Source organism: Zootoca vivipara, chromosome 7, assembly GCF_965207765.1.
Source record: "Zootoca vivipara chromosome 7, rZooViv2.hap1.1, whole genome shotgun sequence".
In the NCBI taxonomy this organism is placed as follows: domain Eukaryota; kingdom Metazoa; phylum Chordata; class Lepidosauria; order Squamata; family Lacertidae; genus Zootoca; species Zootoca vivipara.
Window position 1 is genome coordinate 7,024,640 of NC_142590.1, and position 23,957 is coordinate 7,048,596.

At 41.6% G+C, this 23,957-nt stretch overlaps 1 protein-coding gene across 1 annotated transcript in view; it reads right to left on the bottom strand.

Moving 5' to 3' along the window:
• Positions 1 to 23,957, bottom strand: part of ACBD6 (acyl-CoA binding domain containing 6) — a 100,109-nt gene that overhangs the window by 57,728 nt on the left and 18,424 nt on the right. Inside the window, exons 4-5 of the mRNA XM_035123572.3 lie at positions 16,805 to 16,887; positions 1,910 to 2,015 (exon numbers count right to left, since the gene is read on the bottom strand). Of these exons, the coding sequence (XP_034979463.2) occupies positions 1,910 to 2,015; positions 16,805 to 16,887 (189 nt within the window). The remainder of the gene's footprint in view (positions 1 to 1,909; positions 2,016 to 16,804; positions 16,888 to 23,957) is intronic.

A 23,957-nucleotide genomic window follows, 5' to 3' on the forward strand; every position in this document is an offset into this window, starting at 1 on the left:
CTGTTCACTGCAACACAATATGCTGGGAGACTACATGTTACGGGCCAAAAGCAGGACAGTCAGTGGGCAAAGATAGTAACCAGCAAGTCAAACAGGTTTTATTTTGTCTGACCATTTACATGCCAGATATTTACTATCTGGGAAACTCTCAAGCCTTTAAAAAGGAGCTTTGCGAGTGTTGGTGCTGAGCTTTAAAGCCCCAAATGGCCTCGGCCCAGTATACCTGAAGGAGCTTCTGCACGCCCATCACTCCACGGCCATCATAAACACTGAGGTCCAGCTCCGGTAATAATAATAACAACAATTCTCTTAACACTGCTACTGAGTTATTAGTGCAGACCCAAAAAAAACATAACTCCCCAAGAGATAACTTACAGGCATCCTATCTGGTTTTATCTTCGGCTTGGATCCAGACTTTGCTTCCAACAATGGGAAGTACATTTCAGAAGGTTGAGGGACCCTGAGGAACAGTGTGGGAAGTGGCATTAGGTGCTGTAGAGGAAGGGGGAAATTGGCAATGGTCACCTTCTCCACTTCCACCAGTAGGGTCCCTCCACTGGATGAAAAGCCTTCTGGGGATGGAAGGTAAAGTCTGGACCAAACTCACTAAACAAAATTTATTTCCCTATATGAAGCTGAACCTCAGTATAGAGAAAGCAGAGGAAAAATCCCAGTATGCATAAATTGCACTGTTAAATTTTTACTTCTCGTTGTGAAGGCATGGCAAAAAGGAGAATTTCTGGCACTACAAAAAATGCTAGAAACATAAACTGCTGGTTCCTTCTGACAAAGTTACATTGGGTAGAGGGTGGGCGTGTGGGTGTGTACACATACAAAGGCATGGCTCACAGAAGCCTGAAGCACTTCAGCATGTCAGACCATAATATAGTACTTTATTGTAAAAATAGGTTTTCAGGGAACATAGCTGGCATATATTTTACCCTAAAACTCCTTTAGATGACAAGTGAAAGAGCTGCCCCTCTTTTGGCAAAGGTATAAGACACTTCACTGGCAATGAATTAGCTACTGGTCCATCATTTCTAAGGCCCATTTCATATGTCACAATGGCAACACAATTGATGTCGAAGTCAAGAACAATATGGGTACCCCTCCATAAAGCAAGTCATTTGTATGAAGTACATCCCACATAATCCAGACTGATTTTAGCCACACCAGCAAAATCATGTTCACAAATAGCCTATGGCCAAGTGATGTTAATATCTGCTGCACAGATACAGAAGGGCAGCAACGGGTGTCCAAATACAGTTTAGTTAATAAGAGTGAGTGTTCCATATGTGGAGCTATTACCAATGAAATACATTATAGGGTACTCCTTTTTACACCACTGCTTCATCAGGTATTTCTTGAACCAGAATACGGTTACTCAATTAAGCTCCCACTATCTTTGCCATCAGTTCAGAGGGGACTCATCTATAGGGCATGTGGCCTCTTTGGAAAGTTTTTGGGTGCCATTAAGAGAGGCGGAGTGGGAAGCAGACAGATCAAATCCATAGGGACAATCCACCAAATTTCTTTCCTGTGCCAGCCACATTCAAATTAACTATTCATTTCAATTAGGATTGTACTAGAGAATTTCCCCAGGGCATGTGCCCCATGTTAATGAAGAGGAAGAGGGGTGCCATTTGGGGTTTTGTTTTTTTGTTTTAAACACCAGCCTATCTCTGACCTGCTGTAACTGTTATCACATCCAAAAGTCAAAGTCCAACCATGTGTCAGGTAATTGTTGCTTAGGAGTGGCAGAGTTGGACAATTCTTCCACTAACAGATGTCTGGTCAGACACACTGCAGCAGAGATATAGCAGCTGCAAGGAAGGATTAGAGAAATGGGGAGACATTAATTTGACATACCAGCCCTTAAGACAGATTAATCCCTCCCCTGGCCCAATACCTTCTCATCTTTCGTATTCACATCCACTTTTTTTGATCGGATGGCTTTGGTTACATGGTCAATGTTGTTTTCTCTGCAGTAGTCAAATATGTTCTTATCTTCTTCCCTAAGAAGACATAAGGGAGAGTGAGCAAATGGGTACTGTTACTGAGCAACGCACAGAAACTACACAAACATAAGATGCCCAGTTTTCCCACCAATTCAGTCATTTCATCATTACTGAGTACTACAGATTTCCAGTGCTTTGAATGCAAACAGCATAATTCAGGTTGGGATACACTCTGCATCACACATAACTAAAACAATATACTGAAAGCTAACCTCCCGCAAGGAATGAAGAAAACCAATACAAACCAATTTCAGCCATGCGAAAAAATGTGCACAAATTCATAATAAATTAGTATCTAAAGTTGTCCCTTAATATATCTCTATAAAGCCCCATTTGACATGTACAGACTATAATATATATTAGTGCACTATGGCTGACAGTATTTCTTAGCAAAATAAATATGAAATATTCCTTCTGCCATCCATTATTTACACACCAAGGTCTGTTCTCCCTATTTCTGAAGAAATGCCCCCCCCCCTCAAGTAGCAACTCTGATGCAGATAACTTATAAAAAGTGGGCTAATTGGAAAAGGTCACCAACAAAGACTCCAATGGACATAGTCTCAGTATCACCAGTGCTGAGCAACAAACCAGATTTTCTTGAAAGGATGCTTGAAAGGAAGACAGAGGGGCTTGAGTTTCAGTCCCTATCACTGAACATGTTTAAGGAAGATAACATGTGGTTTGGTGTTGTGTCTCAACTAGCAAACCATAGTTTGCAATTAGCAAATGAACTAGAATCAGAAACGAAAGTTTTGCAGGTACAATAGGCTCTCTCCAACTCCAGAAGCTGTTGCACTAGGGTGGTTAAAGTGTTTCTGAAGCCAAGTGCTGAGAAGGTAGAAAACAAATAGTATTAAAAGAACTGGCAGAGGTGATTTCAGAACCACTGGCAGTAATCTTTGAGAATTCCTGGAGAACAGGTGAAGTCCCAGCAGACTGGAGGAGGGCCAATGTTGTCCCTATATTCAAAAGGGGGGAAAGGGAGGACCCAAACAATTACCACCCAGTCAGCCTGACATCAATACCAGGAAAGATTCTAGAGCAAATCATTAAGCAAACGGTCTGTGAGCACCTAGAAAGGAATGCTGTGATCACTAAAAGTCAGCATGGGTTTCTGAAAAATAGGTCATGTCGGACTAATCTGATCTCATTTTTTAACAGAATTACAAGCCTGGTAGATGAAGGGAACGCTGTGGAAGTAGGCCTATCTTGATTTCTGACAAGGTGCCCCATGATATTCTTGTAAAGAAGCTGGTAAAATGCGGGCTAGACAATGCCATTCAGTGGATTTGTAACTGGCTGACTAATCAAACCCAAACCCAAACTGACTGACCAAACCCAAAGGGTGCTCATCACTGGCTCCTCTTCATCCTGGAGAGAAGTGACTAATGGGGTGCCACAGGGTTCTGTCTTGGGCCCAGATCTCACCTGGAGTACTGTGTCCAGTTCTGGGCACCACAGTTCAAGAAGGATACTGACAAGCTGGAACATGTCCAGAGGAGGGCAACCAAAATGGTCAAAGGCCTGGAAACGATGCCTTATGAGGAACGGCTTAGGGAATTTGCTGCCAAGGAGTGTGGTGGAGTCCCCTTCTTTGGCGGTCTTTAAGCAGAGGCTTGACAGGCACATGTCAAGAATGCTTTGATGGTGTTTCCTGCTTGGCAGGGGGTTGGACTGGATGGCCCTTGTGGTCTCTTCCAACTCTATGATTCTATGAAATGCAGACAAATCTTTGTCTAAACCACAGTTTGCTTGTTGTGCATTTATAAGCTCAACTGTTGGTTTGGTTTCTAAACTACTGTTAGCGTAAACCAAACTGGCAATGAAACTGAACCAACATTGTTATGAAACCTATGGCCAAAATTCAGACAATTATACCTTGGCTTATTAAAATGAGATATGAATAAGGCTTTTGCTATGCACACATCCCTTTTTTGGTGTGCCTCAGTAAGCCAGGTAGTCTCTAATTAACCTAAGCTACCTTGCCTTTTTAAAATAAGGTGATGATAAACAAGTGGAATATATGGATGAGTGAAATAATGAGAGAGGTACAATATAAACCGGAAATGCTGAGTGTGCCCTGTCAAAGTATTTTATTGCTGTCTGATCAGGTCTATCTTGTGGATATACTTTAGCACTCTTAATCTGAACTTCTCCAAGTTGTGAAACACAAAGTAACTCAAAACATGGAACCAAGACATTGACTTAAAAGCACACCAGAATGTATATCTACCCTTCATGTTCACACAACGAAACATATTTAAAAACAGTCTAGTCTGGTTCAGAGCAATATACACTGTAGAAAACACATTAAATTAAAAAAATATATACCTCACTTAGAAATGAACATTTCCTTAGTGACTTACAAAGGGGAAAGAAATTCAGTTCTACCAGAAAGATAGCCACAAAACACCCATAACCACCAGGGTTAGTTTTCAAAGGATATGAGCAATGCTACAATTAACATGCTTTAACTCGCGCCCCCCCCCCATTTTATTGCCTCATTTTCAAATACTCTGGTGCAATTTGATGGTATTTAGGTTGTTTGTCCACAGGAACATAAGCAGAAACTACAAGGAGCTGAAGTCACAGCAAACAATAAGCTTTCTAGAATGTGAGCACTGCCGACTTCGAATTCATCATGCTGCAAAAAAAGGTTTTCCAGGTTATAATGGAACTAATCTCACAGTTCACAAACTGAAGTATAAGCTTACATGGAAGCAAGATACTGACATCACTATGCAATAGCAAACTAATCAAGAGGTCAAATAAAATATAACCACTTTTGTAGTTCAAGCACAAAACAATACAATAACTGATGGCTTTTATATCTTGCAAGCAACAATCCCTCCAAGAAACCATGTATGTGCTGAAACAGGTGAGAGAAAAAAACAGAACAAATAGTGCATCACTTGTGCTGTTTCTTAACTCCTTTAGCTTTATGTGCTTTGTGAATTATGATTCATTCTTCAGAACTCAGGGATTTCTTCTCCTTCCCTTCTGCTAGTGTAGCACTTTTAAAATGAAAGTGTTGATACTGGGTTCCTGCAGCAGAAAAAAATGCCAGAACAGACTTCCTCTGGCCTACTCCTCACTGTGGATGTGGTATCTAAAGAATCTTTCTCCTAAGCATATAAACTTTCATTTTACCTACATTGGGTGCTATATACTACTTTAGGTTGTAAGTGGGGAAATCATATATCTGAAGGCTTTCTTGCTTAAAAAAAGAGAGAGAAAGAAAGGACTCCTGAAGGAGTCCTACTGTCAGAAAGTTCTTCCTGATGTTTAAGCGGAATCTGCTTTCCTGTAACTTGAAGCCATTGGTCCTGCCCTCCAGAGCAGGAGAAAACAAGATTGTTCCATCTTCCATGTGACAGCCCTTAAGATATTTCAAGAGGGCTATCAAATCTCCTCTCAGTCTCCTCTTTTCCAGGCTAAACATACCCAGCTCCTTCAACCACTCCTCATAAAGTTGGTTTACAGACTCTTGATCATCTTGGTTGCCTTCCTCTGCACACATTCCAGCTTGTCAGTATCCTTCTTAAATTGTGGCGCCCAGAACAGTATTCCAGGTATGCTCTGACCAAGGCAGAATAGAGTGCTACTATTGCTTCCCTTGATCTGGACACTATGCATCTATTGATACAGTCTAGAATAGCATTAACTTTTTTTGTTGCTGCATCACACTACTGACTTATGTTAAGCTTGTGGTCCACTAAGACCCTTAGATCCTTTACACATGTACTACTAGTAAGCCAGGTGTCCCCCATCTTTTATTTGTGCAGCTGGTTCTTTCTGCCTAAGTGCAAAACCTTACATTTGTCCCTGATGAAATTAATTTTGTTAGTTTGGGCCCAGTTCTCCAATTTGCACACATATAATTGGAACTTTATAATAAACACTGAATGCTACTAGCACTAAAAAAAACTGGCAGAAGCAGAAGGATCATTAGTGAAAAGAGGAATACAGCACTCCTGGCCGTCTCTTGTTTCTTTGATGATAATTCACTAAACAATTGAAACTTGGCTTATTTAGAAAAGTTATTTTTAAATAGTCTATGCAGTTTGAACTTCTTTGTGAAGGAGAAAAGATGTTTGTGCTCAGTTTATCTGGACAAAGCCCTGAAATTTATTCTTTTTTTAATCTTGTCCCACAAGCAGCTCATATTATCCAGTGAGTCTTTCAAATTTCTACTTTTTTAAAAGAAAAGGCTCTGGGATTATTCTGCATTATTGGAAACACTGCACAAAATCTTCCCTGTCTGCCTACCTTTGTGTTGGGTCATCTTTGAAGCTAAACAGACAGCTGAGAGGTTGATTATGCTCCATCAATGTACCCTCTGTTTTTCTGGACCTGTCTAATTGTTGTGGTAGAAGGAGATTTGGTTGAAGGATCCTACCTTGCCCAGCAAGGCCCATGTGCCACAAACAGGTGGCCTTGCCTTTCTGCTTGGCACCGTGCCACTGAGTGTACTGAAGCTCAATGAAGCAGGAGAGAGAGAGAGAGAGAGAGATGGGAGCCAAGGCACAGTTGCAACAGTTACTGTTTATGTCAAGGCCTTCTTACCCCCAAGGGACCCATCTTCACATAATCTATAATTATCTCTTCGTTTAATCGCCCCGTCACTTCTGAGGCTCTCCTGGGCACAGGAAGAGGAAAAGCTCATTAAGTGAACCTTTTCTCCTCTCTCCAGCCACCCATAGCTTTTAATTGCTTGGTGTTGTTATTATCTATCAGTGCAACTGGGATCATTTTCATAAGAAAGGGAGGTGGGAGGGAGAGAAGCAGGCACGTGTCCCTGAGGTATGCACTGCAGACAAACCTTTGCTTTCTCAATTATTTATGCCAGCTGAGGTTTTACAAGCTGAATAAATCCATAACTCAAGTTTATTCTGAACAGTCTGGTTCCCCAGGGTGGAAGTGTTGCCCACTTGCCTGCACACTTCTGTGCTGTCCTCAGAGAATAACTAGGACATAACAAGACATGTGTCAGCCAATTGCCCATGCGTGAAAGAAGTATGCACAAAATTCAAGATTACCAAGCATTTGAAAAGTCATAGCATAACCACCCCCCTCAATGCAATGCAACATGTTTTTTTGACTCTTACAACGCAAGGGAATGTAGCCTTTGCTAATACTCTAGCGCCTATCCAGTTAAAATGAAAAGTAAAAATCCATTGTGCTTGTCAGAAAGTAAGAATGCAAGTAAACCCCCTGAAGACTTCTACAAATGGCAAATTCATCGACAAATTCCTTTGCCACTCCTGCGCCACCCAACCCTATGAGGATACAGATCTCTCTCCTTCGGGCTACATCTCTGCTGCTGGGGAAGTAACAATTACCAACACTTAAATCACAAATTGACAGCAAAATCAAATTTTCTCCCCACTACTACCAAAAGTCCTACAATTGATACTGTGTGTAATATGACTATTCAATTGTCAGGTATACATACCAGATGATGTCTGTGACATCACTCACGCCACCCTTTTTTCCTTTAAAAAAGGAGAGCATTTCCCTGCTCTTCCACATAAGGGCATTCTATATACCAGGGGTTCCCAAACTACGGCCCCCAGGCCGGATGCGGCCCAATTGGCCTCTCAATCCGGCCCGCGACGACCCCTGCCGCCCGCTGCTGCCGCCCGCTCATGCGGCGGCGATCTTCAAAATCGGCAAAAAATCGCCGAAAATCCTTTGTGTGCATGCGTATGGGCCTCTCCCGACCCAGAAGAGGTCATTTCCGATGCACTTCCGGGTCGGGGGAGGCCCATACGCATGCGCACAAGCGATTTTCGGCGATTTTTTCCCGACCGTGTGCGCATGCGCACGGGCGCGCACTCCCCCGCCCTCCGCCCCGCTGCGCGCGCACTCCCCTACCCTCCGGCCCGCCGCGCGGTTGGCGCGGCAGGCACCGGCCCGAAGCCCGGTAAGTCTGGGGACCCCTGCTATATACAAAGGCTTAGTTCAAACATAATGCTAATTGAACGTGTAAATATGCACAGGATATTGTAGTCTCTTTGCTGCATACTGTTGTGAGAGAAGCCAGGTTTTCTCTCTACCAGACAAACCACGAGCTGCAATCTATGCCTTGATGCCTAAGTAGATTCCTACTGGAGGAAGTGGTCCCAAAATTATTTAGAGCTATACTCAGCAATTTGAATTGTGCTCAGAAACAGGATCAGAATCTAGTAAAACTGTTTTAGCAAATGAGTTGCAATAACCAGTTCTGCTCAAGAGTATGCCTGCAGTAACTGTAGTTTCTGAACACTTTTGAGAGGCAACCCCACACAATATGTCTTGCAGTAATCCCACCAAGACCAAAACTAAGGCAGGGGTGGGCAGAAGGCAGACTGGGATCTACTGGGTAGATCTCTCAGAAATTTCCAGTTGACTGGCAAGAATTTCTGACTCTCAGTTGTTTATTAACAAAATTATTCCTCCTTAAATTGCATTACTGAAACGAAGAAACCTGATGGGGTGTTAACCACAAGTGGATTTTTTGCATGGAAGGACAGAGTTTAGTTCTGATGCTCAAAAACAAATCCCTCAATTCAGAATTATTCAATGTTACGCCCTTGGCTCCAACGGTTCTACTGAAAAATGCAGGTTGATCCCGCAAGCATGAAAGTTACCCGCCCCATAACCGAGGCATGTGTAACTATGGTCAGAATTGGTGCTTACATATCTGAACCAAGCCACTGCCAAGAAAAAAGCTGTATATTATGACAAAATCATGGAGTATGTCTTAGTTCCGCACACTTAACAATCAGCTGAAGTTTTATAGCACAATCCTAAACAGGTACACTCAGAAATCTCCCTGAGTTCAGTGGAACTTACTCCCAAGTAACCATGTATAGAATTGCAAGCTTTAATCATTAGGTTGTTTCTGGAATCTGTTAGTTTCAGGGGAAGTTTACAACTGTATGGGAAAAGCTGCTCTTTAAAATTCTGCAGGCCTTTTCGCCTGACCACACGCAGTGACCTCTGGTATTTTCTGCCAAAACAGTTCATTTGTCTCTCAGATCAACTAATCAATTCCAGAGCCATCAATCATTCCAGTTCAGTACTAGTCTAGCTCAGAGAGTTGGCCAGATGGCTGCCTCTGTTAATGGGATTAATAAAATTCTGATAGATTACATGGCATCAGACTACAAAATATGATAGGGACTATCAAAAATGCTGGAGAAGATTGTGAGGAGAGGGAAGAGACAATAGCCCATCATTTATTGGCAGTTTAGTTCCCTCTTCATGCTGTTGCAAAAAAACATCCTTTACTTTTTAATCTGTTCCTTTAGTATTTCTACCTAAAAGGACCACTTTAAAAAAATCATTTTTGATCAGTGAATGCATTGTTCAAGTTTTCACATTCTACAGTACTAAACATTTCTCAAATTTGCAATATCCAACTTAACAAAAACAGCATTTAAAGACACTGCTTAAAAACAGTTGCCACCTAGCTAAAGCACATTGCTATATTGCTGCACAGTTTACAAGGGTGTTTAGTCATTAAATGAATACATACTCTCTCTCTCTCTGTCTCTCTCTGTGTGTGTTTGTGTGTTTTGTATCTGTATGCAGCTCCTGGTGAGCAGACACTGTTGTTACCTGCATTATTTAGACATAGGTTGCTGTTTTTCAGAGACAGAGAAAGGGTACAGTATATTGAAACACATCTTATTTTATTTGAAGTTGAGTGGGGAAAACACCCCCCTCCTCAAAAAATAAATAAATCAGGAGCAGGCATCATATTTAGTATCAAGGGTCTGATTAAAGTTCATTATGAGCCAGTAGTCTGCAGGTATTGACACATTCCTACAAATGGATACTTGGAAGTAAGTCCTGTTAAGTTCAATGAGACTTACCTCCAAGTGAAAGCACATAGAACTATAGCCTAATTTCTATAGCAGTTATATATATATATAACAAAAAATCTGCTTACAGATTATTGGACAGGTGACTTTTCTACAATATCAAATAATTCATTCCCTCATGGCACCAAATCCAGGCGCCATCACTGAGAGGCTTTTTCAGCAGTTCATCCGTGTTTCCTTTCATTAAGGTTCAGCAACATTTGAAATAGAGGGTAAAATCCAATAGCATCCATTTGCCAGTGGAAAGGACACTGCTGGTGGAAGGATTTCCCCTTCCCCCCACAGCTCCTGGCATGCCCCAAAGATCTACTGTGTAACAGAGGGGTGGGGCACTGTCTTCACACGAGGGTGGATGTTGCTCAGAACTTAGCATCCAGGGCGATGGTAGACAGAAGAACCATGAGTCAGGTGGGACTGAAAAATATTGGAGCTGGTGAGGAATTAATATTTTCATTAGGCACAGTGCTTTAGTGTTTTCAAAGTGTATGACACACATAAAAACATTCAGTAGTCCTCATCCCAGGGACCCAGGTGGTGCTGTGGTTAAACCACTGAGCCTAGGGCTTGCTGATCAGAAGGTTGGCAGTTCGAATCCCTGTGACGGGGTGAGCTCCCGTTGCTTGGTCCCAGCTCCTGCCAACCTAGCAGTTCGAAAGCACGACAAAATGCAAGTAGATAAATAGGAACCGCTACAGCGGGAAGGTAAACGGCGTTTCCATGTGCTGCTCTGATTCGCCAGAAGCGGCTTTGTCATGCTGGCCACATGACCTGGAAGCTGTACGCCGGCTCCCTCAGCCAATAATGCGAGATGAGCGCGCAACCCCAGAGTCGGTCACGACTGGACCTAATGGTCAGGGGTCCCTTTACCTTTACCTAGTCCTCATCCCACCCGTCCCTAAGGAAATTACATTAGCCTTGCTACTTCTTTGGGGATTTTGCTGGTGTGAGATCTGAATGCTGCTATGCCATTTCTCTGACCAGAAAATTAATGTATTTTAATTGGTTATTTAATAGTTAACATTTGATTTGATATAAATATCAAAGTGATAATAGAACAAACAAATAAGTGCCGAATACATGCATACTGTAAACCTCAAATATTTTAAAAAAGTTGGCCCTTGAAAAAACATTTTGTCACTAGTTCAAAATCTTACAATTAACACAATAAATTCTGGCTTCGCTTTATTCCCAGTATCAATCATTTAACAGTTTTCTCTCACATGTCTCATCTCTCATGCCAGACCTTTCAAGGAAAATAAAAATGGGTAATTTGAAAAATAATACTGAGCTCTGATTTAAATCTCATATATATATATATATATATATATATATGTGTGTATATAACCATAGTAAATTTGTTTTAAAATAACTACCGGTTTGAAATGAAGTGTTAATTTAATATAAACACATTAAAATCTACACTTAACCTCTATCAACTTTTAATCTTCAAGGTATCAAAACAAATTAGAAAAATAGTGGGGAAAATACTTACTTTTTGAGGTCATTATAAATGGGGCAAAGGGAGCATTACTGATATTGAGGCTTGGTGCTGAGACCAGAAATTAGCAAGCAACCACCAATGTTTTTGTGGGTGGGAAACTAGTATTTTAGTTTAGTGATTTTGGTTTAAAAATCAGTTTACCTGGGAAGTATGAATCCAAAAGCTAAAAAATGAAAGCTGGGCATTTGGTTTCAAACAGCACCCAGAGGCCTACACAAAAATATTGGGGTAGGAGATGGCATATGATGAAAATACAATACATACAAATAATATATACTTTAAATGGTTTAGAACTAATCCAAATCCTGTCTTTTATTCTGTTTATAGGATTATGGAGCTAAAACTACTTGAAGCTTAGCATCCAATAGTGAAAAGGTGGCAAAAGAATAACATGTCAATATGATATGGTTCACATAATTTTTACCTCTGGCTCATGAGCTCAACATCTCAAGGGCTTCATGTGACACTTAACCAGAAAGAAATGAGATAGGATCACAGGAGCTTGAGGGGTGGTATTTTTCAGGTAGCTTACTAAAGTTAAAGAGCATGGGCTATACCGTATAGTGGTTTTGTGGTAACTAAAAGCACTTTGACTTGTACAAAATAGGGCACTTGATTTTCTCCTACTCCCCCTACAGTGCTTTGCACTGCCCAAAATGCTCCTGAAGGCTGCATGCCCCTGTGGAACAATGTGATATCATCATCATCATCCTGCCTTTCACCCAAAGATCGCAGGGTGGTTCACAATAGAAAATGGGAGCATACACACACATACTCACACACACACTCACACACTCACACACATACTCACACACATACTCTCTCTCACACACACACACTCACACTAGCTGGCCCGGCCACGCGTTGCTGTGGTTCTTTCCTGTCATTCCCCCCACTCTGTCCGGACATATGAGTTATCCTGCCCCCTCCTCCCCCTACCCCCACGGCACATCCATGTGACTGGCCCCACTCTGTCCCAACCCATGAGCTATCGAGCCCCCGTCTCCCCCCACCCCTCTGGCACATCCCTGTGAATGGTCCCCCCCTGTCCTGACTCATGAGCTATCAAGCCCCCTCCTTCCCCACCCCCTGTCTGAGCCCTCTGTTGTCCCCGGGGAATGTTGGCCCCTCCCCCCTGTATCCCCATACCTTGGAAGGAGTGTGAGTTTGTTGGTGTTGTTGGTTATGGTGGTTGTGGGTCCGTGGGTAGTGTGGGTTTTTGGTGGGGGGGGGAGGGCTGAATAGAGGTTAGGATGTTTGGGGGGGTCCTGTTCTTGGGTGGGGGTTGCGAGGGTTGTGGTGTGGGGGGAGGGTTGAGGAGAGGGTATGTTCTTTGGGGGGGGTCCTGATCTTGGGGTGGTTAGCAAGGAATGAGATGTGAGATAGGTCTGTTGAGGGCTGTGGTGTGGGGGGAGGGTTGAAGAGAGGGTAGGGTTTTTTGAGGTTCATGGTCTGTGGGTGGTGGTGAGGCAGTGGGCTCTAATCCATGAAAGTTTATGTCACAATAAATCTAATAATCTCTGTTGTTTTTGTTAGTCAAATATCTTATTCTGGTGGATGCTAAGTTTGCTTCTTGACAAAAGGACAGCCAGATAGATGACCCTGAGTCTTAGCCAATCTTCCCGTCTTCTCATTTTGAAGCTACATTGCCCAAGAATACTGTTGATGGGCTGGCTTACTTGAATGTACAGTGGTACCTCGGTTTATGAACACAATTGGTTCCGGAAGTCTGTTCATAAACTGAAGCGTTCATAAACTGAAGCGAACTTTCCCATTGGAAGTAATGGAAAGTGGATTAATCCGTTCCAGACGGTCCGCAGAGTAACCGTTCATAAACTGAAGCGAACTTTCCCATTGAAAGTAATGGAAAGTGGATTAATCTGTTCCAGACAGGTCCGCGGAGTACTTAAACTGAAGCATTCATAAACTGAAACATGGGTGTAATTGGTTCCGGAAGTCTGTTCATAAACTGAAGCGTTCATAAACTGAAGCGAACTTTCCCATTAAAAGTAATGGAAAGTGAATTAATCCGTTCCAGATGGGTCCGCGGCGTTCATAAACCGAAAATTCATAAACCGAGGTGTTCATAAACCGAGGTTCCACTGTACAACCATGATCTACAGCTACAGAATAGATAGTTGAAAAAAGTCACCTTGTTGTGATCAGAAATCCGGATGACTGGGCAGTGGGACAAATTAGGAGTGTTCAGAGGACTGTTTCACATGGCACATGGCTAAGGCTACCTAATTTCAGCCACATCTACAACCCCTTGTGAGAAACTTTCCAAAATAATTGCCCCCTGGTCTGCTCTGGGCACTGTAGTTCAAGCTGGAGTTGTTCAATGTGGCCTCTTGCCTTATATGCTACTTCAACTTGTTTAATCTTCAGAAGCTGACGTCAGTTTGAAGTGGATACAATTACACGCAGTTCAGATCGTGCCTTCTGTGGCTGACTAAGGCTGCAATCCTAGATGATGTGGCAAAATCTGAAGGCAGTGAAATCACTTTGTTCTATACCCGGTCAAGCTCAAGCCTGACTTCCACTGTCCAGAGATGTGAATTCCTCCCGTCCCATTGAATACTCTCCCAGGGCCCAAAGGATTGCAGTCTAAAAGCATTAGATTAAGACTGGTGGGTTGTGTTCGTATTGGGAGGCGGGTATTAAATTATCTATTATGGAGAGAGGGCCATAGATTCTACTATATGTGAGCAGTTGCCTTAAATATATAACACACACAAGTGAACGTATTTTGCTGGGGATGAACCCTCCTATTACTGCTTAGACTGAAAATCTTCTAGCTTGAAGAAAAATCACCGAGCACGACAGCAGAAGAACTCCAGTCACCCCAAAATTTCATCCTTCATCCACCTATTTCAATCTGACTCTCAGTTTTGACATGCAATGGAGTAGGATCTTTATAAAATCATCTGCAGTTGTTCTTCCCTTGTTTTTCAACTTTTATATTACAACTTCAAGAAGATAAATATAACAAAGCTCTGGAAATAAAGGGGAAACTCTCATAAAGATATTAATGGTTCCATTAATACTATTACCATTAGAATATATCAGAATGTGGATCATACACACCAGATCACCTTACTTCACTATTCATAGTACCCTCTTCAACAGTTGCCCCTCCTCACAATATCTCCATTTGTTAAATCATTAAATGCACATTGATCTATATTTAAAGGGTTAGCTATCAACCCTCAGACTCCACAGAAGTGGTGTTGAAGTAAATAAGCCTGAGACATCTGCAAGATGAATCAAAACATTAAGCGAATGAATAAGTTTTTTATTGTAATAATGTTGCAAAAAGATTTTTTTGAAAATTGTTGGTGTTTCGAGGTTTTTCCCTTTATTGTGCTATTTCTACCACTACCTGTGAAAAGGTGTTGCACATAATGTTTCGATGGTGAATTTTGGAGGTAATTCACATTTAGGAGGATAGAAAAAGGATTAACCAGCTAAAAAAATAAGTCAATTGTCTGTCCTGCTATTTTGCCTTTGCTAGTTCAAAACAACATGTGTGTTTTGTGTGCTCACAACACTGATACTTCTGCAAGAACTTCATTATGTTTTCACACTGGATGTGGCACCACATACTGAGATTCCTGCCTTGCAGGGGGTTGAACTCTTCCAACTTTATAATTTGATTATTCTAGAATCTTCCATTTAACTTATAACTTATTTAACTTATACGCAGAATTCATCATGTGAAAGGCTGGGCTGGATGAATCCCATACCGGAATTAAGATTGCTGGAAGAAATATCAACAACCTCAGATATGCAGATGACACAACCTTGATGGCAGAAAGTGAGGAGGAATTAAAGAACCTTTTAATGAGGGTGAAAGAGGAGAGCACAAAATATGGTCTGAAGCTCAACATCAAAAAAACCAAGATCATGGCAACTGGTCCCATCACCTTCTGGCAAATAAAAGGGGAAGAAATGGAGGCAGTGAGAGATTTTACTTTCCTGGGCTCCATGATCACTGCAGATGGTGACAGCAGTCACGAAATTAAAAGACACCTGCTTCTTGGGAGAAAAGCAATGACAAACCTAGGCAGCATCTTAAAAAGCAGAGTCCGTATAGTTGAAGCTATAGTTTTCCCAGTAGTGATGTATGGAAGTGAGAGCTGGACCATAAAGAAGGCTCATCACCAAAGAATTGATGCTTTTGAATTATGGTGCTGGAGGAGACTTTTGAGAGTCCCATGGACTGCAAGAAGATCAAACCTATCCATTCTGAAGGAAATCAGCCCTGAGTGCTCACTGAAAGGACAGATCCTGAAGCTGAGGCTCCAATACTTTGGCCACCTCATAAGAAGAGAAGATTCCCTGGAAAAGTCCCTGATGTTGGGAAAGATTGAGGGCACAAGGAGAAGGGGACGCCAGAGGACGAGATGGTTGGACAGTGTTCTCGGAGCTACAAACATGAGTTTGACCAAGCTGCGGGAGACAGTGGAGGACAGGAGTGCCTGGCATGCTATGGTCCATGGGGTCACGAAGAGTCAGACACGACTAAACAACAACAGATCTTCCATTTCCTGGCATCCCTTACTTCACCACATCTTTCATATAGCACAGGCATGTCCAAAGTCCGTTTTGGAGGCATAATTCAGCCCAGTGGTCGGTTTAATCTGGCCCCTGTGGCAGTTTAAAAAACCTCAACAACTTCAATCCTTAAAAAAAAAAAGCTTATTGGCCCTTTGGTCGGCCCTCACGGCCCTTCACTTCATCAAATCTGGCCCTCTTTGAAAAAAGTTTGGACACCACTGATATAGCATCAACACAGATTTCTGAGTTTAGTTCCTATTATATTTTTATTTCTAATGCTGACCTCATTTAGTAACCTTACTTTTACATTGTAAGTTTTAAAATACGTTACGTTTATTCACTTTGGCCAGCAATATTGATTGTGCATCTTCAACCATAAACTTTAAAACAACAGTTCTACTAAATGAGATTACAACACAAACCTCCATGTGTTCAGTCAGAAGTAAATCCAACAATATTAGTGGGACTTACTCTCAGCTGGACCATTACCTATGTAACATTCAGGTGCAAAAAAGCTTTTGAACACAGCTTATAAATGAAAGTAGAGTCCCAATGTTAGCTTCCTTACAGTACCTACCCAATATTTTCAAGGGAAATAACATAAAAGGTTTTTGGTAAGTATTAAAAAATTGAACAGTAATTGAAACACAGAAACATATACTCACCCTCCCCAAACATTTCACACTAGGGATAAAATAATACCTGGCAGCAATACCGACAGCTATTGATTTAAATTATTAGGGGGCCTAGAAAGTTCTTTCCTGCCATTTATTATCTGACTGGTGAGGCACTATCATTTTTGTTGATATTCTAAACAAACACTGAATGAAAATGAAGCCATGAAAATATACCTGATGGTTTCTTCTTGATACAGTGAGCTGACAACTGGGCCTCCAAACCCAGATTTCCCCTCCTTTCCTTTCTTTTCTGCTATCTGAAAGAACAAACATTAAAATATCAGTTCTCCAACTGTCACACGAAGAACACAGGAAAAAAGCTTAGTCACCGTTTCATGAAGAAGGCGGAGAAAGATGGGTAGAAACAGTGATATTCTGTGGATATTTAAACAGAAATTGTTTGAACACTAAGTGGGAATATTGTTCCCAAACAGAAAACAATTACTTTGCTACACTCACTTCATCACTTAAGCCAGCAGTGAGGTAGGCATCCTCAATGCAATTTTCAGATGTCTCTTGAATACCGTTTTATACTAAGAGGCTAGTTGTTTTATGATTAAATGGGCGCAAGACATCAGACGCACCAAAGGGAAACACTTTGGAAAACTAACATGAATTTTATGGCATGCTACACAATTAAAGAAAATATGATGAAAATGCAGTTCAGGTGGTACCTTATACCATCAAAACTCTCCAAGATGTATAAAAATATTTCAGACAAATGTTGGCAGTGTGGAGAAACAAAAGGAGATATTTACCATATGTGGTGGACATGATGAAAAAGTAAAGAGTTCTGGAACCTCATCTATGATGAGATGAAAAAGATCTTTAATTTAACATTTGCAAAGAAGCCAGAAGCATTTCTACTTGGAATTTTAGGCAGTGATTTCCCGAAAAATATAAGAGAAATCTTTTTATATGCAACAGCCGCTGCCCGGTTATTAATTGCATTGAACTGGAAAGGGGGGAAAGTACCAACAGTAAGGGAATGGCAGAATAAGTTATTAGAATATGCAGAATTGGCTCAATTGACAGATTGATTAAGGGGAAATACAAAATCATTCACGCAAAAATGGGATATGTTCAAGAAATACCTACAAAAATATAACAATGACATAACATCTATGGTATTGTTTGAATGACCCTTGTGTAAATTAAATACTACTAAGCAAGGAAAAATGGTACGATATGTTATAAGAAAGTACTAGCAACTATAGTAAGAGTAAAGTAAGAAGTATAAGTACATTCAATGTCACAGGTAGGTAGCCGTGTTGGTCTGAGTCGAAGCAAAATAAAAAAAATTCCTTCAGTAGCACCTTAAAGACCAACTAAGTTTTTATTTTGGTATGAGCTTTCGTGTGCATGCACACTTCGTCAGATACACTGAAACAGAATCCACCAAACCCTTATGTATATTCAGAGGGTGGGGGGTGGGGGTGATGGGAATGGGTGATGGGCTGATGGGAGTGGTAAACCTGTAGATGGCTTGTTAACGACTGATGATGACTGCAATTGGTCCTTGGGGTGGGGGGTGGGGGAACAAGGGCTGATCATGGAACCAATTGGAACTCATTACCAAGCTTAAAACCATGGAGCCACCTGGGATGAATAAAGACATCGGATTCTTATCTCATTATGCATGATCAAGCTTTCTTTAGCGCCTCAGCCCTTGTTTTTTCCCCCCAGGACCAATTGCAGTCATCAGCAGTCGTTAACAAGCCATCTACAGGTTTACCACTCCCATAATAATAATAATAATAATAATAATAATAATAATAATAATAAATAGTTGTTTAAACCTTTTCAGGCTGAGCCAGACATGTTTATAATTATTTTATATTGTTTTTATGACATTTTATGTTTTATTGCTTATTTTGTTGAACACTACTTTAATATTTTACATGAGGGGGCAGTGGACATCTGGTGAGGCAAAATGGTGAGCGCCATGGTGGCACGTTGCTCCTGAAGGCAGCCAGCATCAACTGCGCTGCCTGGTTGGCTCGCAGGCCGCCAGAACCCCCCACAACCTTGGCTGAGCCGGGACCGAGAGCACCCAGCCAACGGCCCAGCGGTTAAAACCCGAAGAAAAAAAAGAAAAAAGGAGCCCCGACCTCCCCAGATTACCATTGTTGCCACTGTCACCGTCGCCACAAAAGGGAAAGGAGAGAAGACGTAGAAGAGTACCAGGAGGGCCAGGGAGGCCGCGACGAATTGCACAGTCGAGCCCAGGCCCAACCTGAGCCTACCTCCCTGGCGGCTAGCACGCCAAGAGCAGGCTGGGCCCAGAGGGAGGCCCCCCTTGTTGGAAAATATCTTTTAATATTTTTTTAATTAAAAAAACAACCTTTTTTTAGAGAGCCCAAGGCCGCTACAGCCATCCTTTATTTTTATTTTTAAAATCTTAATTCCATTTCCTTAATTTTAAAAAATATTTCTTAAAAATATGCCCCCCCTCCAATTTTTTTAACCTCAAATTTCTCTTTTAAGAATTAAAATGGCGGCGCCCAGAAGAGCCCTGAATCAGCACAGGCCACTTCCTGGGATTGCCGCTTCACCCCCATGAGGGGGCAGTGTACACATTCTTTTAAATAAATAATAGTAATAATAAACAAGTTAATGGTGCTTGCTGAAAGCAAAAGAAACAAGTAAAGTGAACCCTCTGGATATGAATTAAATTCGTTCCGGGGGTCCGTCTGCAACCTGAAAAGTCCGTAGGCAGAGGCATCGCTTCTGCGCATGCACACGGCACGATTGAGCGCTTCTGTACATCCGCACACGGTGAAACCCAGAAGTATACATCCGTTCATAACCCGAAAGTTACGTATCCAGAGTGGTACGTAACTAGAGGGTCCACTGTATTTTAGCCACATTCCCAAATCAGCTACTTCCAGAAAATCAAGTCACTGTGTTTCTGCAGTCAGTTTTAATGCTGACCTATGCGCCCATCTCTGCAAACCTACGATCAGCTTGAGTAACCCCCAATTGTATAAAGAAATTGAAGAATGAGCAAGTTATAAGTTTGTTACTGAAGAATAATTCATCATGCAACCAAGCCCTCAGAGATATAAATTACTGTATTACACAGCTGTATAGGAGACTGCCTATTGTACCAGGGCAAGCCAGGCATGTCTGCTCTGAATGGAAGCCGCTCTCCAACAGTGCTTCCGGACTGATCCTTATAACTGGACTTTTCAAGGACTGAACCTGAGACCTTCTGCATGCAAGCCTTGTCTTCAGCTTTGTACTATGGCCCGTTGTATAGTATATTCCTTCTCAAATGTATAGCACACAAGATATCCTAGAAGAAACGGTGTACTCATGGCATCGGTTCCCAGGTGTAATGGCTACTTAGAGCACATGTCTACACTGGACTCCCTCTTTTTGATTTGTCCATCATTGTGCCTTATATACGATGTCAGACTGAATCTCCATCGAGAACAGAACTGTCAACTCCAATTTGCAGCCTCTCTGCTCTCAAAGATCTCAGGCAAAGATCTTTCCCAGCTCTGAGAGCTAAGATCTCTAACTAGAGATGCCAAAGATTAAGCCTGGTACAGGAAACGACCGATTTAGACACATCTAATTGATGCATGATCGCACACACGCGCACTGGAAGTGTCCGGGAAACGGGGAAGAACAGGGGTGGGGCATAATGGGATTATGCACACCCCCTTGTTGCACATGATGACCTGGAACACAAACCCCATGCAAACTGGGGGTTGTCTATACATGCAAAACCTGAACTCTTCCATCAAACTATGTATGCCCTCTTCCCAAAATGGGTCAATCTCTTCCTACTATGCTTCTCAATGTGTCTGAGCTTTTCCCTTGCACTTTCATGTTTTGTTTTATTAATATTTGTTTGGTCTGCTAATGTACCACAGCTCTGCTCTGCACATGGCATGCCATAGTCTGGACAACCTCTAACTCAATGCCCTCTTCAATAAGAGCACACCTGTGACTTTACTATGAATGGCATGACTCATCCAGACTCCACAGTCCTGCGAAATCCTCTTCCATTCCTGTTTTCCTGGAAGAGATTAAGCTAATAAAATTGATCTGGAACTGGGCAGAACATATAGATCCACTCAAAACAAGTACAGCAAAGTGTTCCCATTACTGGCTTAATACAGTGTATTTTTCAATAAAAGGAGCAGCTGTATTCAGGATACAATCAGATCCTGACTAGCTGTCATTGGCAATGGTGCTCCAGAGGGCTACATGTTTGAAAGCTGTATTCCAAATGGAATGAAAATGCAGGGAGTGGTATTTTCTAACATCATTAATTCACTTCTGCCTCTCTTTCCCCCCTCTTCTTATTCCTTTATACACAATGTCAAGAAATAGACTTCCAAATTGTTGTCAAGCATAAAAGAGGTGCCACATATCCCAGATCAGAGGTTAACATATAATGACAGACACATTAAACACACTGTCCAATGCCTCCACAACCATTTTAGCTCAATCTTCTCTTTTTAAAAGACAGCAACTCAAACACAATTATAGGCTCTAACAGAATTAAAATCAAATCATGATTGAACAATCAAATATTTGAAGAGGATGGCTATAATGCAAAGCATTATATAAAGGAAGAAAACCCCAGTAACTCAAGCATTTCCTTAAAGGTTCTCTGTACTCTTAACATGAAGTCTGTATCCACTGATGAGTTAAATACTGAGTTTTTCAAAATGTGTTGTCCGGAATCCTGAGGTTCCTCAGAACCACTCAGTGGCAAAATAAATGCATACATATGCCTCTTTCAGCAAAGTAGTTCTGAGATATATTATGTGAATTATATAAGAACCAGTCTGTCTTCTGAACAATACGCTCAAGTGAAACCAGTTAAAATGATTTTAAAAATGTTCTCTTCCTTGATTAGAAGATTTAAGAATGTCACAGCACTCAACAATGAACACAAGTAAGAAGACATGTAAGGTCTTCTGAGAACGAGTCTTTACCTTCCTTCTTGATTAACTGCTCTTCTATGGTAATCCTACTAAAATCTGATTCCAGGATGAAGCAAAGTAGTTTGTTTCAAGCAGACTGAATACAAACATCTTGTATTCATACAAATAATACCCATTAGATGTGGACATTAGGGTAAAACAAAACAGAACGGAACAATGCTAGGGGTGGTGAACCCCTGACCCCCAAACATTTTTCCGGTCTCCAAGACTTTGCTGGCAGAAAATAAAAATAAAACATGAACTGAATGCCCCAGCTGCAGCTCTTCTAATAGGTGGCTTCTTTATCCACCACAGTGGGGATGCAAATCACCCTACCCCTACTCATCAGTTGATGGAGCAGGGATTGGTGGTTATCATTCCCATCACAGTGCTGGGCGATTTAAACCTGTCTACCCAGTCCAGTTGATTGACAAACTGATAAATGGAGAAGAAATGTAGTAACAGCAAAACAAAAAACAAAAAAACTACTATGGCAATATCAGAAGACTGTTAGCATTCATTCATTAGTGGTCATTATTTTACTACAAATAATAATAATAGAAACTAAGGAAACCATGTCCGTCAGTTAAATAGAGAAGAGCTAGTTTCTTGTTGATGTTAAACAGTATAACTCAGATTCTTTGCATAATTTTACTGAACAGGAAGAGGAGGATGAAAACCCTCCTAAAGTTTCAGGTACCCTTTCCCCTTCCTTTCTATCCCAGTGTCATGACCTGGCTCTCCTTTAGGAACCAAATTTGATCAGACACTAATTGTGTTTGACAGACACAATTACATGCCAGGGTGGAGATCTGAAGTTGGTTAATTGTGTGTGCTGTAATTGCTTCTACCTCTCCTTTGCTAGTTAAAGCCAATGCCGAGAGAGAGAGAGAGAGAGAGAGAGAGAGAGAGAGAGAGAGAGAGAGAGAGAGAGAGGAGAGAGAGAGAGAGAGAGAGAGAATGCATCACATTGGAAATCAGGTGGCCCAAGATTGCAGTCTCTAAAATAAGGGGATACACACCTGTCTTTATTAGGAGAACACGGACACAACAATACAGGGTGTTTCTTTGACAGGACAGTTAATGAGGCATGAAATGAGTGTCATTCCAAAAGTGCTTTATCTGTAGGTAACACTGCTGCATTTCACACTGCCACATCCTGAATGCCTGAAACAGTGTTGATTTCCCCACAAAAGCATCCTCCTTTATTAAAATGTACATACATCTTAGACTACTTGACACTTTTTATAGAATAAGACATCAGTTTACATGTAAACATGATAAAAATAAGCATGCTCGAAGAGAGGCTTCCATTTTAGACTCCTTCTGTGAATCCACCTCTTACAAAAGTATATTGTACCTTGGTCACAGGCCTCTATTAGCCTTATCAAAAACATCCCATTTTAATATTCTGTCCTCAGCAGCACTCACTGGCTCCAGTGAACAGCCACACCAAGTGACTGGGCAAGAATTAATACTTGGAATGATTTCAAAAGACTAATGAAGAACCATACATTTTCAGCAAACTGTCCTTTCAACTATTTGAGCCATTCAATGAGCTACAGCTCCAATTCATTAGTTAAAATTCTCACAATAGTTTCCATTTTAAAATTTGATAAACAAATTGGATGTGTGTGTACTCTCACACCTGCCTCCCACATATTGTTATAATAGGAATCACTTCCTAAAAGAGTTTTTGGAAGTTTGTTTTCATTCTTTGTGTCTTAAGCCCCAGTAAAATATATTTTACCCTTTTACTTAAGGGCCTAACAAGGTATTTTTGGAACTTACATTTCCGCAATTAGTGGCATGTTATTTCATTGTTATCCTGCCCTTTCTCTATGGTTATTATTATTATTTATTTATTTATATCCCGTCCATCTGGCTGGGTTTCCCCCACCACTCTGGGTGGCTTCCAGCAAATACCAAAATACATTAAAATATCACAGATAAAAAACTTCCCTAAACAGGGCTGCCTTTAGGTGTTTTCTAAATGTCAGGTAGTTGTTTATCTCCTTGACCTCTGATGGGAGGGCATTCCACAGGGCGGGCGCCACTACCGAAAAGGCCCTCTGCCTGGTTCCCTGTAGCTTTGCTTCTCGCAGTATGGGAAGCGCCAGAAGGCCCTCGGCGCTGGATCTCAGTGTCCGGGCTAAACGATGGGGGTGGAGACGCTCCTTCAGGTATACAGGACCGAGGCCATTTAGGGCTTTAAAGGTCAGCACCAACACTTTGAATTGTGCTCGGAAATGTACTGAGAGCCAATGCAGGTCTCTCAGGACCAGTGTTATGTGGTCTCGGCGGCGACTCCCAGTCACCAGTCTAGCTGCCGCATTCTGGATTAATTGCAGTTTCCGGGTCACCTTCAAAGGTAGTCCCAC